We start from the raw sequence: 19,420 nt of genomic DNA on the forward strand, positions 1-19,420 counted from the left end.
CGTATTCTCCGTGCTACCCGGACGAAATCCTTCGACACGGACTCCATTTCCTCGCGAACCGTTCGTTGATGGACGATCCTCGCTCGTTTCGACGGGAGTACCGTCCGTAGCGGTGAGATCTCGCCCGGGTGTCACGGAATTATTTAGGTTTAAGGCGAACCAGAGAGTGTGTGATATGATCGCGAGAGTCTGTGAGAGAGACCTTTTCTCGAAAGCTTCGTCAATGTAAATGGAATGTGGCATCCCTAATGAAGTGCAGCATTTTGGAGAAGAGATACTTTGAGACCGGCGCGGAGGAGCGCGCCGATCGAGTCGCCCACGTATTCGATTCCTTTATTTTCGTTTTATTTCTTCGAGTCATTCGAGCGTTCGTCTTCTTTCATTCCTCTCTTCGATAGTTACGTGGAACGAGACACGAGAGAGGAACGATTTTGGGTTTATAGAAAAATGGCACTCGGTGGGCGCGCTTGTCCAGCGCTGAGTATGTGCCAGTGACACGTACATACATACCATAATATAATCAATGGTGTTAGTTCTCGTAGTTGTTAGACGAGCTATTGCATTTTTACTAGCTAGCATTCCGCATTTTATCATTATTTAGCTCCCATTGGTTATATAAGGCAGCTCGGTGCACCTTGCGTAACTGTGTTCGCAGCTGCTTTTGAAGAACTGTGGTATTACCCTACTAAAAAAAAAGAAAAGGAAATCCGAAAAGAAACCACGATCCGCCTTAGCATCCTTCCTCGTGGAAACACGCGACACCTTCCCCAGTATTCTATCCACTTGATCAATCCTCTCGACCATACTCTCCATCGTCGTCACTTGTACAGTTCAATGGTAGTTGCAAGCATCTCGAAAGAAATCATTCGACGACAAGAATTTCGAGTAACCTAGACGATCTTCTCTTGCTTTAGTATGGAATACACGTGTAATAGAAATCACGATAATCTTAGAAAATCCTAAGTCGATATTAGATTTTCAGAAACCACAATCCTTTGGCTCTTTTGGCAGAACACAGCAGTAATTATTAAATTTTTCTGAACTGAGGTAACTAAAGTTATTAATACGAATCGCACGGTTACACTATTGCAGTTAACCGAATAATCTGAATGATGAAAAGTATTCCAAGTTAGGGCAACAGACCTCGATGAAAAATTGAACGTAAACTCGAGATAATCGATCGTAGAGAAAAGAGAGGAACAGTGGATCGTTTCGAGATGGACGCAGCAGCGGACACACGGTGCACCCGGTGAGCCGACTGCCGCCACTTCCGGTCGCGGAGGAGACCCTCGGGAGATGCTGCCCATTTGATTTGATGAAACTTTGTCACACCTCGTTTTTTCCGATGCTACAATCTAACCAAACCTCCACTCTTGTCCTTTCTCTTTCTCTCTCTCTCTCTTTCTCTAATGAGTTTCCCAAGGCATTTCAAGGCCGGTTAACGTACACTTACACGCACACCCACACACAGCGGCACGTACACCCACGGAGAGACAAGTTTTCGCGTTAGATCGCGATCAGAGACGAGGCTGAGAGACGCAGGATGCGATAACACAGTAGTGAGAACTAACCCAACGACTGACAGCGAGTCTTTCGAAGCTCAGACCCGCGTTCGAACTTCCCTCGGGAGAGACACACACCTTTTGTTAATTAGTCTCGCTGTGTGCCGTATCGCGGCACGCTGACAGCGCCGCGAGTCTTTACTAATCCACCTGCAACGCGTTGGATTGCGATAAGAACCGTGAAGTAACGCCAAGTTCATTTGAAAGTATTAATTATAAAATGTAGCTGAACGTCAACAGTATCAAACGGAGGAAAAATTGTTGGTTTAATGAAACTGAACAGAACGAAGGAGTCGTTCGAGTATTTAGCGTGTCACAATCCAACGCAAACAGCATGATACCGTACATATTTATATTACCATTGCATCCTCCGAAGTTTCTTAAGTATCTCTATATATATATACATAATGAATATATACGTATATGTATATTAACACACGATTACACGGAGACACGACACGTACACAGGCATACACACCTGTACATGTACGTACGTACCTCTATCTGATTGTTATATCATTATTATATATGTAAATAGTAGTCGCACGCTTTTGTCTAGGCGAAGTCGAAGGTATTAATGAAACGGCCCATGCTTCTACCTCTTTTATTACTCACGTATGTGTCTTAGGATAGAGAAATGCTGCTTTCGATCTCACCAACCGTTTTGTCCGGCGTGTTCCAGTCTCACGTGCCGTTCGACTCTCACCTTATTCTCGTCGCAATCTCTTCTCACTCACTTTCGCCGCCGCCCTTCTCTTTCTCTCTTTCAATTCGAACCCCTGCTCTCCTGGACATTCTCCAAAGGAATTGTTTCAAAGTCGACTTCTCCCCTCATTCGCGCAACCTCGAACGCGCGGTCTGACTTTGTGGGAACGACGATTTTTTGGACGTTAACGAGGTTTTTTTGATACTTCATTGTCGGGAGGCAACGCGAACAAATTTGCGGAGAAAAATCGGCGCGAAATTTCGAAACAATTTCGATCGCAGACTCGGAAGCCTTGAAATCCCTTGGACCTCCTCTCTTCCTAGTCAGAGATCGCTGATTATCGCGAGGAAAGAGAGAAAGAAGAAGCGACAGAGCGATTGAGAGAACGCTGGATTGGAGAACGAGAGAGGCGGAGAAAAACGTAGGAAGCGAACTAGCCACGCGTAGACGAGCGAAGAAAAAGATCTCTCGTGCCACTTTGATCGCTAAAGAAGAAACACACACGCCACTCACTCACACACGTTGTACGAAAACGAGGAGACACTTGAAACCACACGCCCACGCACATGCTCCTTCTCTCTTAACTCACCCTCTATTTCTCTATACGTACGTATACACGCATATACGTACCTATATTATACATATTAAATCTTGAATCTCGTATTGTTTTGTGCGCTTTTATATCGCTGTTTGCCAGCTTCGGTCACGACTTCAAGTATTCTTCAAGTCCCTCTCTCTTTCTCTCTCTCTCTCTCTCTCTCTCTCTCTCTCTCTCTCTCTCTCTCTCTCTCTCTCTCTCTCTCTCTACTTCTCTCTCGAACCTTTCAACCATCAAACGACCACCCTGATTACCATCCTCCAACACACTTGTACACGCGCGTCTGCTCACACGTACACACCGATTATCTGCTTAATTATCGTGTTATCGGTTCACGTGGCTCGAACGGAAGTGAATTGCACAATTTTACCCCTGTGACCATGCTAATCGTTTGTTTCTGGTACACGGCACAATTAGGCTCGCAGCGATGATCGCCTTTTTCATTTTCTCAATAGGAAGTAAGAACATTTCTTTCCTCGCGTTTATCTGCGTGGTATAATTCACTCGAGGAATTAAGAAAAGAAATCCTTGAAACTGCGGAGCAATAATTCTTGTCGCGCTGAAAAGAAAGGTTGAGAGGTGCTAAAAAAAGTATCACGAAATTACCTTCGATCGCGCGGAGCTATTCTACTTTTTCTCATCCTGCTCGCAGAGCGTCGTTCGACGTCTCTCGACAGCCTCCTCGAGTTCGAGGGCACACGCTCGCACCTGAGAATTAACGTTAATTACTCCGCGTCTTGCGTACGGTCGTTAACTAATCGGTTCGCGTCCAGAGATCTTGGAAGGCTCCTCTAGACGGCTCGAACCGAGGGCTCTAACTAGATTCCCGATCTTTGACGGTCGAAGAAGTCGCGGAGCGAGTAATCAAAGTTCCTCGCTCGCGATTTCTTAGCGCGACAGGTGCGGCAATTAATCACCGCGCGCGGCCAATTACTCATTCTCGAGATCGCATCTATTCTCGAGTGTGTACGTCTTATTTAAGCTACCGCGACGGAGTTTCGTACCAATTCGTTCTATTCGATGTTACGAGCATCTTCTGGTCGCGATCGTGCGAATAGAATCTTATTATCCCATCGAATCGATGAAATTCTGCCAGTAGACAATCGTCAACAGTCGAGATCACTCGAAAATACAGGTTCCATCCATTTCACCGGTTGACGAGGGAAGGTTTCAGCCGCGCTGCTCGCCCCGTTAATCCCCGCGGAACACGTCGCGGGGGTTAATTAACGGCTGGCAGCCCAAGGTGCGGAGAATATCATTATTCCCCCATCTACGTCGCTGCTCGCAACCTTGGAGGTCGAGATTTCATCGCTCGACAAGGGAAAGGACCGCGATACTCGACACGAGAACGCTTTCAACGCCGTTCCTCGCACCCCCTAGTTTCGCGCGTCGATTCTTCGCGGAATACGCGCTCGCCCTTGTTGCGTCTTCTTCCAGCACACCCTCTCCTCGCGTCTCGTCGCTCGATGGCGTTCGAAGGCGGTCGCATCCTCGTTACGTGGCCAGATACGACGGTTCGTGTCCGGAGAAAGCTCGATTTTCAATTGCACCCGAGAAGATGAACGGCTCGATAAAGCTGGCACGATTTAGTTCGTGACAGAGCTTATCGTGGAACGTGCTGGTTGTTTTTCTAATACTCCCTTCCTGTTCAGATTCATTGCGTTCGATGAGCGGAGGAGGTGCTCGCCTCGCGGAATGATCGAGACAGAGATTAATGGAGCAATTAGACTTTTTCAGTGCCCCTCGGAACGGGTATTAAGGATTCGTACAATCGTCCAATATTTATTGCTTCCTCGAGATATCAATGCTCGATGTGGCTATCAGAAAACAGTGATCTAACCGCGACAGCTATAACTGCTCGGATATGAATTTCAAACGCAATGTGAATTCTAAAATAAAATCTGCTATCTCGTCGATCTCGAGCTTCGCCCGCAAAGATCGTCGAGCAGTTAGCAGAACGAACGTGGGAGGAAAATTTCGCGGTGGCTCGTAGCCGATTTCACTGGAACACGGCGGTGGTTACCGTTGGGAGCGTGTAATGGCACGGAGGGGCGTGACGGCGATTCCGTTTTAACAGGATTAACGGGGGGGGCCTCGCGCCGCCGCGACGGGTATTCGAAAAGATTTGTAAGAGTCCGCGGCGTGGATTAATTTCCTGAGAGGAGAGAAAGCGGGCAGCCGCGGCGGCTTCGTGGCCGGTTCTCGCGGCCTGCACGCCAACCTCAATTTTCCGAAACCCGATAAGGCTTTAAGGTTTTCGCTGAGATCGCGATCTCCCGTCACGAGAGCCCGCCTCGACGAGGGAACCGAGGAACGCCTCCTCTTCGACCATCCTCGGGGAAAGAAGCGTCTCGCGGTTGCGCTTCAATTCGTTTCACTGTGGCTTCGACTCGTGTTTCGTTGCTTTTAGCAATTTCTTTTTTTCTTTTTAGGATATTTTAATTTTAGTATTCACGAGAGTCGAGGATGTAGGTAATATTGAATATCGAGAACGTGACAGAATCGAAAATAATCGAAGACGTAAAGTTTCAGTTATGTCGGTTACGAGCATTAGAGAAACGGAAATGCCTGTCTACGTTTGCAGTATTGAAAATATCGAACTGCTTAGCCGCGTCCAGTGATATTTTAGCGTTGGACACGTGAGAAAACCGGAAATCGCAGCTGTTCCTAACGTGCATATTTTATTGAAACCGGAAAATCGAAAATAGTCGGGTTCGTTTTCTTCCGCTTCAGAATTCGTTTCCAGCCCGTGATGTTTTATCGCTGACGGGGACGAAGCGCAGCTTCGACGCAACGACGCGTCGCGAGCCGATTCGACGATCATTCGATTCCCTTTACGTTTTCGGGGCCAGCCATATTGTCGCCAGACTCGCGACTTATCGACATTATGCTGATTTCCCAAGTGAAAACGCGTCGCGGCCGCGAATCGCTGGGAAAACTCGGTGAAAAACGATCCGCGACAAACAACGCTCTGGAAATCTTTCCGCCATCGAACCGCGTCGCTCCACTTTCGATGCAGCTTTGATCCCGTTTTTTATGTATTTTCTGCCACCAACCCGGCTCGCTATTTTTTCTGCACGGTGGATAAATTGTTTTTTGTCGAAGAGGAAGTCACGGAGACAGATCGATAAATAACGAATGAAACGGTCGAGCGAAGATATAGTTGTTTGCGAGTAAACTTTCGCGAGGATGTAGATGCAGTCCGTGGAAAAGTTAATCCATTAGGGTGTTTTGTAAATAACGCCGTTTTAGAAACCCAGTTTTGGTAGGAAAATAATATCACTCACTCTTGTCTGCCAGCTTTATCTCCTATTCGATCACGTATAGATAGTCTTTATTTAAACAGCCCTTTGAATAGTTTCTTCCCTTTTGTACTAAAATAAACCATTGCGGACGACTGAACTTCGCCTCAGGGGCAACTCAAAAATAGTGCTTCGAAAGTTTCGACCTACCTTTCACACTTCCTCGCATTCAGAATTTATTCACTCCAGAAATATTTTTCGCGACATCCACAATGCACGGTATCCTCTTTTTTTAATTGGTTTCCGGGTTATGAACATTTCAGAGAAAGGCGACGTTATTCGCACGCGAGATCGTTTAACGTATGATTCAATTTTTCTAACCGAGAAGCGAGGTTCTGCTTAACATCTGTTTTAAACAATCGGCCGTCATTTTCAGCGGCAGACGCGTTCGCGTCGGCTGAATGCAAAGCGAGGACTGGGAACGGGAATGCTTTGTGTCGATCGAACAAGTCGTGCGGTTAATTATCCGCGTGGAAATATTGTTTAACAAGGTACAATCGTGCGGTTGATTGTTTGTCACAGAGCGTGGCGCGCGCTCGATAACTCGCCGCGCGTTTATCGCTTTCTCTCCTTTTCTACGCCGCCTGTGAAACGCGCGGGACATTTGGAAAAAGGAGAAGAGAGACGAGAACGGGACGTGGGTCTGATAGCGGGGCGGTGGGTAAACAACGTGGGACGGGAAATCATTTTTCTATCGCTTCGGGGGGTAAAAATATTTCAACTTCTAACGCGGAAGGGGATGCTCGCTGAGGGGTGAGAGGGGGTAAAAAATTCAGTACGCAAGAGAGGGTAAGTCGGGAAGCTCGAGAGAGGATTGAAATATTCAAAAGTGCAAAATGGACGTTGAAAAGTTTGGCCTGCAACGGAGAAGTTCCGAAAGCTTCGACTATAAATCTTTCAGCGAGGTAACCGTGTCGCGGGAACAGAGCAGCGACAACAGATTCGCGTTTTTTTTTTTGTAACGGATAACCGATGAAGCGTACTGTATTGAGAAATAGCAGTGTTCTTGTCAGCGTATAAATTTAGTATCGATAATTTAGGACACGCTGTCTGACAGACTTTAAATATATTAAAAGCTGCTGGAAATTCTTGAACCCTTTGACGAACAGTGTAACAGAAGACGAACGGAATTCCCTATCATTTTCATGGTTTTAAAAATTGCACAACCCAAGATCGAGCCACGACCGATGTAACTCGATTAAATTAATTTCATGGATACCGCAAACCGCTCTGAAATAATCAAAATAAGGCGAGCACCGCGTCTGAAACTCGAGAGCTACCCCCGGCAAATCGTCCTCGATTAACCGAACAGCTTTCTCTCTCCCGCCTCGGGCCGATTAATTAACGAAACGTAAGAGAAATCGTGGCCCTCGATTATTCCCGGGGAATTCTCCACGGAGCAATTCAATTCTCCCCTCTCCGCATCGATTCGATTATGGCCTCCCGGCGAGACGAGTTACGATGTTCCTTGGCGGAAAGAGGGCTGCAGCGAAGCAGCCGCCGCAACGTTTACTTCTGTCGTGCATTACGTCAATAACACGATAACTTTGCGCTCTCCTTTTTCGATTCTTCGGGCGCAGGAGGCCCTATTTGATTTGGCTTTAATACAATTTCCCAGCCATGGCGACGCTCTCGATATATGCGCGTAACCGTTCTCGACAGCACCAGGCGAACATTACTCCGTACTCTGTCTTTGTCTCCCCTAAGCGAGTGAAATTTATCGATTCTGGCAAATACAGGCTCCCCTTTTAAATTGAAAATGTATGTGATACAGTTCTGCTTTAGGGTTGATCGTTTCATTTCACGCACTGTAAGGGTGAGTTTCTGTATCATTTTTAGTAGTGATCGACGTTCGATCGTTAATTAGGGGAATAAAAGGTGTGAGCGTGTCGAGTCGAATTTTACAGGGCAGATACAAGAAGGAAAAGTCACTGGGAGCTTCGATTTTTTTCAATTTAACCGAGCACCCACTCGTCTTTGCGTATGAGACTTGTTCGAAGAGATCGCACACACGAATGGCACCACACAAGAGCACACAGAGGCACACACGCGACCAATTCGATCCCACCGTTCCCACCGATCCTGACTTCCCCGTTTCTAACCCGCTCCTCGGATTTTTAATTTTTCTTTTTTCTCGTACACGCACCTCTCGGTACAAGCAAGAGTCTTTAATGATATGACGATGACCATGATGACATGACACGATATGATATGATATGATAATGAGATGATTAATGTGACCATGACCATGATTTCTTACCATGATTTTATATTTACTTATTTGTTGCACGTTGTTTGGTGCGTCTCCGTAAGCAGTATGACGCGCTCGCAGACCTTCCGGCGAACCGACATTTCGGCGAACAATAATCGTGCTTTTAATGGAACCGCGGGATTTAATCTGCGTTTAATCAACGGGAACGCTGCTCTCGGTCACTTCCTGTCCTTCTTACGCAATTTTCCGTTCGATGAAACGTTTTTGAACGTCCGTGACATAAACAAATATCTGGAGAACCGTTTCTGTTTTCGAACGTTTCCAAAATTCATCGGGAACATCCAGTTTTGGTAAAAGCTGGCAATTTTTAAAACGTCCGCGAGGCAAATTGCAGTGAAAAATTGAAATTTGTTTCCGCTGTTGATCGAATAAATATTATATCCTCCATTTTTTTATGAATTCTGTAAATTCCACGAATTTCACTGGGCATTGTACGATCCGTAAAGCCGTCGCGAACGAGCGCCAGAAGAAATTCCGCGAAGCTTTAGTGCCCCTTGGCCGCGTCTCGAGAGAGAGGGGATCTCGAGAATTAATTAGCGCTGCAGACGACCATTGTGCGTCCAAGAAATAAACGGAGGAATAGGTTTCGGAGTAAAAGGACGAGGCAACAGACCAGGGGAACGGAAAGGAGCGTACGAAGGACAAGGAGCCGAGAGCAAAAAGAAACCCTTAGACTACTCGAGAGGGTCGAACCAGACCGTGCGCGACGACTCGATTCGCTCGCGAATTCTTCAATGAAAAGTCGATCGAATCGACGCGATCTCGATCGTGGCACGCGCGGGAAGGTTCCACGCGTGCAACGCACGCGAACCACCCCTACGAAAGACGCGTTCGTCGCCCTCTGGGCTGACCAGAAGTGCGGCGTTGCGCGTCGACCTTTCTTTCGCGTCTCTCTTACAATTCTCCGCGCGAGTCTCTCATATTTTCTCGCGTCTCGAGATTTTCTCTCAACGAAACGACACGATTGAAGTCCGTAGAAGAGGAGCACGAAATGTCGGGCCCGCCAGTCGGCTGTTTGCCGAGCGCTGGCAGTCTGTAAGTTGAGTTTAATGCATGTTGTTTTGTCTGTCCTTGCATGCAGGGATTCGGTTTTGTAACATTCGCAAATAGTGCTGACGCGGACCGGGCACGTGAGAGGCTACACGGCACCGTGGTTGAGGGCAGAAAGATTGAGGTGTGCATGAACATTCTTATACTTATATATATATATACATACATATATATATGTATACATCGCCATTAATTCATTTATATACACGTGTTGTAATTCTTTGCAGGTGCACGCGGGAAGCGGGCGCGACTGACTCTCGCGCGCGCTTCCCCGTTTTATTCATTAATATCAACAGGCGACCAGCGATCGCTTCTATCGATCTTTTTTTTATTTTTTTCCCCCTTTTGTATCTAACAATACTACAATGGCAAACGCTGCTTCTAATTGAATTTCTAAAACGTTGGTCGCCTACTTGAGACTGATCTTAGATGTTAAGGAACGCGATGATCGTGCTAGTAAACATTCGTCCTCTTCGATTACGATTGGAATAGAAATTTCAAGAAATTTTTGTGCGAAGGTACTGAAAGATTTGTTACGTTCGCTGGCACGAATCATGCGTCTAGTTTTAAGCGGACACCGGTTCTAAGTAAGAGGCTTGCGCCTCCCCAGAACGAATCCTCCGAGTTCGTAATCGCGAGGCGTCGAAACTTTTCACGGAGCCACGGTCCTTCTTCAACGTCACGGAGTGTTCCAGCATGAGACTAATTGAGAGATAATTACGAGATGGAGGGACGACAGCGAGGCAGGGTCAACGCGGTCGAAACTCTCGAAACGCCGAGGACCATCGATCGATTGGTACTTGGCGATCGCTCGAGAGCATCGAGAGATTCGCGATCCTGTCTCCTGGGGTTACCTCGACGCTCTCATCGATTATAATAGCGCAAAAAGAAATTTCAAAATCGCGTCGCATCGAAAATAGAAAACTCGCGCAACGTACGAATATTTTTCTGGTCGTTAGAAATTTTTGATCGTAGATTCAATGGACCCACGGCTCCGTCGGAAGCGAACCGCGACGACGCAGCGGATCGCGGCAATGGCGTTAACCGAGAGACGCGCGTTATTCCATCAGGGGAAAGATGGGGTTGAGTGTCTTTGTTATCGCGGTACGGTCTCCAGTTTATGGTCCTGCGAACGTGACGTCTGGCACAATGTCGATATCCATTAATAGCGACTTAATCTGATTGCATAAGGGCGCGCGTGCACGTCGAGGGTGCCTCGCCGCGCTTGGTCGCGGTTTACGTCGCGGTTGATGGCTCCTCTCGTCACCTACGCGTCTTTCATTGATGCCTCGCTTCTGACTCTCGAATTTACCATCTACGGATTGTCCATTATCATCTGAAACGATAAACCTAGAGAAATCAAACATTACAAACGTTATTAATATACATAGATAGAGAAGAAAAGCGGATTATTAATAGAATAATAGATAATCCTATCACTAAGATATCATGAATTAGCAGTGAGGCATTGTTGAACGATGCGACAGTAAAATGGCACTAACGGTGACATGAATCGCGAGCGTGAAACAGCGAGGTATCTTAAGGCGTACGCGCACCCTAACGCGATTAATCGAGCGGCTACCAGGTCGCTCTGAAGCTTACGAACCCGTTGGCACGGTAGTGTAGCTAGTATTGTTGCATCACTGTTCCTTCAACGCTTTTTAAGTCAGTCCACGTGTCACGAATTAATTACAGTCTCTAATCCCGTGGAGTTTTATATACGATTCGTTTCAACTAATTTCTCTGTACCACAAACTAAAGGTAGATCTACAACGTATCTTAGAGCTTCTTTGAGCGTCTCCTCACTAATCTCGTTACGCACTTAACATTAGATCGTAACGTATGAAACGTACGTTCGAACGCTTTCTGTATATTCTCTAGTGCATCGTTCGCCCATATAGTACTCTCTGTTAGCGATTCTTTGGTACATTTTTCGTGAACGAGAGCGATGCACTTTACGTGAACGAAATTTCCAATTAAAAGATACGATGAAAGTATTACGATTCCTTGATACGCGTGCAGAGCGTAGGTGTATTCCACTCGTGCCAAATAGCAGACGTTTCACGCGTTACGATCGAATATCTCGATTAATACTCTGAAATTCACCGGTGATCGACTAAAGCTAGCTCTCGCTCGCAAGTTCGAAACTGGAGGCCACAGCATCCCCGCGTTAAATCTTTCCCGTCGACCCGTCGTGTCGGTTTCACGCGGGAGCCGACACAACGCGCGAGGCTCATTCGTCTAACCATTCGTTCCGTTCGCGTTCGCCATTGCCAAGCGTCGCGTCGCGTCGCGGCGCCTCCCGCGAAGGCGCAAGCACAGAGGAACCAGGAGAGTGGGCGTGTGTCGTGCCACCGACGCGGTCGCGTTCCATTAATTTCGTCGAACGCCACGAAAGAGTTGCTCGCTCGCGCCAAGCGTACACGTACCTCGCGGTGCACGGCACCACGAATCGCGGCGCGTATCCGCGCGGGTGGCGCGAGTCACGCGTGCAAGCGACGATGTTGAAGGGGTGGACGCGCTCGGGACAGCTTCGAAACACTGATATCTACGACGATATTCAAATGGAAAGAAAGAAACGAGGCAGAGAACACGCGTACTTATATAGAAAGATTTAAGAGAAAAAAGAAAAAAAAACAAAAAATACAAATGGCAGAAAGAGAGTGAAACGTTGGCCAGCGAAATGACTCGAGGAAGCTGGCTACCAGCGACCAGTAACGAAACGGAAACAAGTGTCTGACACGGGTGTCTCTTTGTTGTCCCCATTATAGAGTCGTTCCACGTAGAGATCGGATAGGGACGTATAGACGAGAGCTAAAGAGACACGAGATCGAAACGTTAAAGATGAAAATAGACTTGAGAGAGCGAGCAAAAAAAAAAAGTGATATGACGAAAGAAAGAGAAATGAGAGATGAGAATTAGTGAGATTTTGATGGGCAAACGCTGGCCAAGGGGGACACTGAGGAGGCCAGCTCTGATACGATCCCCGAACTGCCCGAAAAGGTAAGGAAACCAGACGTCGATGGGACTCGATAAGCAAAACTGTTGACGAGCGACGAGAGATTTGCCGCCTCGCACTGCCCGCTCTCTCTCTATCTCTCTATCTCTCTCTCTCTCTCTCTCTCTCTCTCTCACCCCTTTCAAATACACACAGGAGTCGCACCCACGATTTTTTTCACCGAACGCGTCGAAATTTCGCTGCTCCGCGGTAATCCCGTTCCGTTCGTTTATCCGCTCGTCCGTAGCGTGGATCCGGTAATTGGCGTGGACGTGGCCGGAGGGGGATCATTCGAGAGCTCCTCTCCACGATTTTCGCGAACGAACGCGGCGAAAGTCTCGCCTCGAGATGGATTCGACCTTTTATCGTCCGATCGATACGAGATTTATTTCTAAGTCCGATTTTGTTCCCCTATTTTTCAGTAATTATTCAAAATAGCCGGATTTAAATCCGATTCGATCGCACGATATATTCCGCTCTGTCCCTCCAGGATTTTTTTTCTTTTTTTTTTCTATACGCGACGCATAATCTTATGCGGCTTTTTGCGCGGTACGTTCGACCGGTGAATAAATGAGGGCGAAAAGCTAAATAATTCAAGGCGAGAGAACGGAAGGGTAAAAGGGGGGGGATCGGACGGATCCTGAATCCAAGATCGGGTAGATTTAATTTTTCAGCCGTTCCTTTCCACTTCGCAGGGTTCGATTGAATATCTGGTTGTTACGAACGTGCCCCGGGCTATTCTCTCGTTTTTTAACCGCGGCTCAGCGAATCTCCATGGGAAATGGACTCGTGAAACTGGACGATAAAAGGGATTACGCTCGGACGTGGAAATTCGTCATTAAATTTACCTGTCAGGAAGCAAACCGGAATCTGGCGCAAGGAAAAACTCCGAACGACTATTTAATCGCGGTCCTCGATTTTCTCGACGACTCTCTCTTCCCTTTCGCTCTCCGTCTGTCTCTGCAAGAGAGAGAGAAAAAAAGAGAGAGGGAGAACTAAGAGAAAAAAACGAGTTTCCACGGAACGTTTGAACGGTCGTCTGATAAATCGCTCGAATGGTACAAAAAGAAGGAAAAATTCTGCAACGTTCGTAAAACTGGCGAAATCCGAGCGCGACAAATATTTGCTTGAATTTTTTTCGAATTTTTAACGTAACCATCGCCCGTTCCACGCCAGTGCCGTCAATTCTCGGTACGGTTCGTTTTCGAGAGAGAAGATTGTCACCTTTTGCCAATTTGCTTTCCGATCGCAACGTTCCGCGAGCGTTCTACGCGACACTGTTAATTTCTAATCGTTAAGCTAGATAAGTAAGCAACAGACGTTCGCGCGAGTACTTTCGTGCCTGGTGAATCGAAACGAGGAATCGTTTCTCTTGGAATAATCTGTGTTTTTTAGTATATCCATCGTTTAACGCTAATCATTTTTCTATATTCAGATGGCAAAATGTGATGCTTCGGGTTTTTTGAAACATTCAAACACGAACCTTGCGTTAAACAATTTTTGGAAAAGAATAATTGTCTCGTCGCTAGAAAGATTTCAAAATGAAAAAAAATACGTTCTGCCAGCTGAAACTTGTATTTTACCGTTTTCAGGGAATTCTATGACAAGCTTTTAATGGATTTGTCAAGGGAAAAGGCGGGTGTAGAGAGAATCATAGAAAGCCGCGATAGCTGACGCGTTTACGAGCGCGTCGAACGAAAATGGCGATGAGAATGAAAATGTCGACGGTGGGGTGGCGCGCGTCGAGTTAAAGTTAACAAGTTTTAATGCCCAATTACGGCGTTACACCTGCACGGCCGGCTCTTATTTCTGTCGGCGTAATAAGCCACGGTAATTGAAATTTACGAGCGCGTTTTACGCGGGCCGCGTGCTTCGTAAACAGAGGGAAGCGCCCCGCGTTCGAACCGCGTAATACGACCAAGTGAGACGAATGAAGTTTAAAACACGAGATAATACACGGATATTCCTGCCACCTGTGCGTCCGACTTGAAAATGTTTACTAAAATCCTCAGCGTTCGAGCTGATTCTTTTATGAAGTGTTATTCACAGCTTTTCTTACTTCAAAAGCTGTTCAGAGAAATTGTTACCATTAAATAACCAAATTGAAACTTATAAAATCTTGCAGAAAGATAAAGCGATAGGAATTGGAACGTTTAAAACATCCACGTCCCCTCTCGGTGTAACATCCGAGCGGAACCAGTAATTACAACCGTTTCCGGCAAATTAGAAAACATCATTAACAAAATCACGAACATCCGCGTTACGCTCGTTCCGCAGATTCTGGCAGAGCTTCAACTCGAATCCTAACAAGAAGTTAAAAACCGAGCCGGTTCGGGGTTGAAGGGTGGCGCGCTCGACGTCGTTGAAAAGGCGAGAGCCAGCCGATGATCCCCTTTCCGTTGGCCCAGCTTTTTAATTACTGGAAGGATCTCGGGAGATCTCGCAAATTAGTGGCGGCGTTTTCTCGTGCCGCCTCGAAAAGGGTGGAGAAAGAAAAAAGAACGGGAAAAATCGTGCGAGAGGGAGAGACGCGGAAACGTCGATCCGTTGCGCGGCGTCGACGCGTGTCGCTTGAGAATCGCACGAATTCGCAGGATTCCCCGACTCGGTTTATCGTCCAACTGAAACCGTGATACGGTTCCGCGGTTTTGCTTTGCGAGAAGTACACGCGTCCCGAAGGGGGAGCGCTCGTAATTACGTCGCGAAAACGCGAGCTCGGAAAACACGAGATACCGTCGGGGGTAGTCCGCGCGCACCCCGTTAGACGATGCTTCACGAATATCCTCGTTTTATTGCCGGCCTGTTCGCCGAGCGCGCGCGATTGTATCAGCTTCGAGCTGTACGCCAGGGATTAAAGATGAATTTTTAGTGCCATCAAATCGGTGGCTCAATTTATTTATTTACTCGTCTATATTTCACTCTGAATTCGTAAAACGGGTACAAATTGAAGGAATTGAATGAAAATTGGTTTTCGAGATCGATGAGAAAATTCGTTCGTATCACGGACAAACGAGAAACGTAATTTCCAGTTAAAATACAACTGAAACGCAACGAGAACTTTCGCTTGAAATTATACACGGGAATACACCGTACGGAAATTTATCGAAGCAACCCGTAGATACACACGAGCGAGAGCTTCGTTCACATTAAAATAACCAGGATAGAGAAACAAGAAAACAACTTGGCTCGCATTTCACCGCAGCGATGTAACGGCGACCATCGAGCCGTCCGACGAAACCAACCCCCTCGAATCTCTCTCCCTCTCCAACAACAATGTTCCCAACATTGTATCGCCCAAACATTATCTCCTGGTGTTTACCCTGCGATCCAAGCGACGCTCCTCGAGTCCATCCCCGTCCGTTCGACGAGCGAGAAATCGTACGCGGCGAGCGTACACCGGATAATAACGCCGCTTTAATTACCCTCTAATTTCCACCGCGATGGAAGCGAAAAGGGGATCCGGGGAATTTCTTACCAGAGAGATATACACGGCACTCGAGGTTTCTCGCGTCTCGCCTGAACCAGGATCCTAATCGAAGGATCCTAATCCTGAATCGATCACTTTATATCGAGCTCTCGTGCGGAGGGAAATACCGGGGATCCGATGACTGCGCACGGAGAGCCACCCCTTGGAGAAGGAGCAGTCGTTGGAGGATATATCGCGGACGATAGGAGCAGAGCAGGAGCTCGACGTCGGAGGTTTCCTCCGGGCTTGGCAACCGGCGAACACAATGCTTCGGGCGACTACAAAGGGCGTTCGTTAAGATAATGGGCCGGTGAATGGGGTGGCTGGTGGCGGTGTCGCGAGAGACCGTGGCTCGCGCGCTTTCGAACCGTTTTCGTTCAAAGGCCCCCGAAGAGAACGGCGTGGGACGGGAGTTTAAACTGGTTTAAGCGCCGGCAGTAGTTAGCGAGCTGCTCCCGATACTCTTCGATTATCGAAGGTCTTTCGGCCTCGTTAGCGCGCGCTTGAATTTTGCACGCCCCCGCTGAAAGCATTGTTGACCGCTCTACCCTCTCGATACCCTCTCGACATCGCGCGGCGGGAGCCGGTCTGTTTGCGGAGATCGGTGCCCGCGCGCCGGTAACGAGTCTCCTTTATCCGGCACCTTTTTTTCACCTTGCTCAAGAGCGGTTTCGAGCGGCTACGAGGAGGGTTAATTTCGAGAGGGTCACCATCGCGATCGAGTTTTTCGAAAATTCTATTTCCTTATCGATAGTTAGATGAATCTCTGTTAGAAGAACGAGATATTAATTTCTGCTGACGAGAATTACGTCGAAAGCTGATTTCAATGAAATCGAGGAAAGAAAACCGATGAGAAACAGAGGCCACGTTCTAACGAGACGAATAAACAAGCTTCGAACGAGACGTGAAAAAAAAACGTCTCGAAGCTCGTAGCTCGGCGCCGCGCTGTGACAAACGACAACGACAAGGAGGACCTGGAATTACGTCGATCGGCGCGGGTATGCAGATTAACGAGCAAGAAGTAACAGAGACACGTGAGCGTAAGAAGTCGCCGTACCAGAATTCCAGGTCACCAACGAATGAGAGTAATATCGATGAAACGACGAATACTAGGGAAAATGGAGAATTATGCACGGATAAATGAATGTTCGCTGTCGGTATTACCGTGCTCCTGGGCTAATCGATGCGAATGAATCACTCGAAGAAAATTGAGAGCAAAAAATCTGGGATTTAACAAATTACATTTCTGAAGAAAAAGAGTTACAAAAGTAGAATCGCACTTTACGAAACAGAAAAATTCAGTTCAAAAGTGACAGTAGAAATTGATTTAAAAATTAAACGATTCGCAATCACGAGTAAGAATAGCTGTTTAGAGCAAAGCTTGTAACGATCTAAAACGCAGCATCCCTTAAACACGAAAGCAAAGATAAGGCACGTGGCGCGGTCGAAGACTCGAGACTCGAATAAGATATGCCCCCTTACGTTCAACGTGCAAGTAATCGAGATAAAGAATTTATTACAACGACAGAATTTTGGGACAAATAAAACAGTCTGACGTTGCGGTCGATCTTCAGCAATCGTCTCGACGGTGCAGTTAACTAGTTTCGCAACGTGCTACTTGGTTGAGCTAATATTTTCGCGCTACCTTCACGTTCCATCTGTTATCCTTCCATCGCTTCACCCATTGTCGTCCAACGTAGTCACACGTCTATTAAAGTTCAATATCAGTGAAGTTTCTCGGAGGTTGTTCGCAATAAGTAGGGAACATAGAACGCAGCGCCTCGATATCGTTGCTGCGACGCGATCGTAAAATGACGTTGTCAATAAGTCATAGGTCGCAGGGTCTCTCGATTACGTCGCTGCGGAGAGATCGTAAATGGACATTGTGAATAGAGATCGGAACACAGCGTCTTGATTGCATCGTTTTATGACAGTCGTAAATCAACCGTGTTAATAATTATTAATTCCGTTCCTTAATTAATCCGCGCATATTTCGACAATATTTCATACACTTCGACCCATCACCTTGACCCGTTGCCCTTCGAGGTCCTCCATCCTGAATATAATTGCAACAAATCAAACTCTCCGCTGCATCCATCAAACAGTAACAACCAAGAGCCTACATCGCCCACGCCCCTTACGTAGAAATCATCAACAACCACCCTCCTCCCCTCGATCGATAGTCCAACGGCAGTAATCCTTGAGAAAACCATGCGAGAAGGCTAGGAAAGCGACGAAGGTCGAAGGTGACCGAGGAGGACGAGCAAAAAGCTGGCCGGCTCGTGGCCACGTTCGCAACCGTGGCATTCCAGGGGAACGGAAGTCCTCGTCGACCTAGTGGCGTCGCCGGCTACTCGTAGCTCGTGTAACCCGCTCGCTGCCGCCATGACAGGTGGCGGTGGTTGGAGTTTTCGGGCTTAGCAAGTCAAATTTATGCAGATACAGGTCGCGCGAGCAAGGTCTGCGCGGGATGCTCGAATCCGCGTGCGATGGTTCGTCTCGTGGCCCCGTCGAGCCTCGAAGGGGTCGATTTTCGAAGGGTGGATCGAAGGACCCGTGGGAGAGAGCCGCGTCGATTATTAATTCGGTCAAGTGGAGACCGCGTACCTCTTTGAACGTGCCGCCTTCTTTATGACGCACCCTTTGATCACCGGTTGGGACTCGATGAGACTCTTCTTTGAGGGGTCTCTTTCCATTGGGAACGCGCAACCCTTCGTAGCGTCACCTTTGGTGAACCCTGCGCTGTGTTCGGAGTTATGCGATTCGAAATAAACCCTTGGAGGCTGAACTGAGAGGGCGAATCAATTTTTCACGTTCTCGTGGAATACCATGACGTCAACTTTATCCCAGTTTCCGCTGGAATTGTCCAGTGACGATGAATTATTAAGAATCGAGATGCGAACGAAGAAACCGACGCGTGTCATTTCGTCGCGAGAACAAACAGCGCGCGTACCTCGAGAAATCGATGGCCAAGTTGCGTTCCAGCCGTCCTAACGAGCCACGATTTACCGCGGCCCGGTTAAATTTATGCTCGCTTCCTGCATTTCAATTCAGATCGCGGCGATACCGCGGCGGATCGTCGCCCGGAAATCGTGGATCGTTCGTGTCAGTCCGCGTCACGAAACTCTCTCTCTCTCTCACACAATTTAGACTCACCGTCTCTCATCGCAGAGGGGTTCGAACACGTTTTTGCAATTAACCTATCCACGTAGCCATGAATGAAATCGCGTCCTCCCCACGGCGCTGAGAGATCGTCGAGGTCCGACAATTGCGATGATCCTGGCTACAATGCCCAGGCCCTTTAATCGGATCGACGTCTATCGTCGAGCGAAGTTCGCTCCGCTGTCTACGAAATTGAATCGGGAGCAGCGATCTGCTCGAGTTGATAACGGATAAAGGCACCGATCCGCTATTATGGACCCGGTGATAGCCAGGATGGCCCCTGCGGTGCAACCCCGGTTCGAAC

General features: G+C 47.5%; 1 protein-coding gene across 1 annotated transcript in view; it reads left to right on the forward strand.

The window, feature by feature from the left end:
* LOC143426291 (uncharacterized) overlaps nt 1–19,420 on the forward strand; it is a 292,096-nt gene that overhangs the window by 219,376 nt on the left and 53,300 nt on the right. The window contains exon 18 of the mRNA XM_076899644.1: nt 9,522–9,614. Coding sequence (XP_076755759.1) covers nt 9,522–9,614 — 93 coding nt within the window. The remainder of the gene's footprint in view (nt 1–9,521; nt 9,615–19,420) is intronic.

The sequence above is a fragment of the Xylocopa sonorina genome, chromosome 8 (assembly GCF_050948175.1).
Source record: "Xylocopa sonorina isolate GNS202 chromosome 8, iyXylSono1_principal, whole genome shotgun sequence".
NCBI classification, from domain to species: Eukaryota; Metazoa; Arthropoda; class Insecta; order Hymenoptera; family Apidae; genus Xylocopa; species Xylocopa sonorina.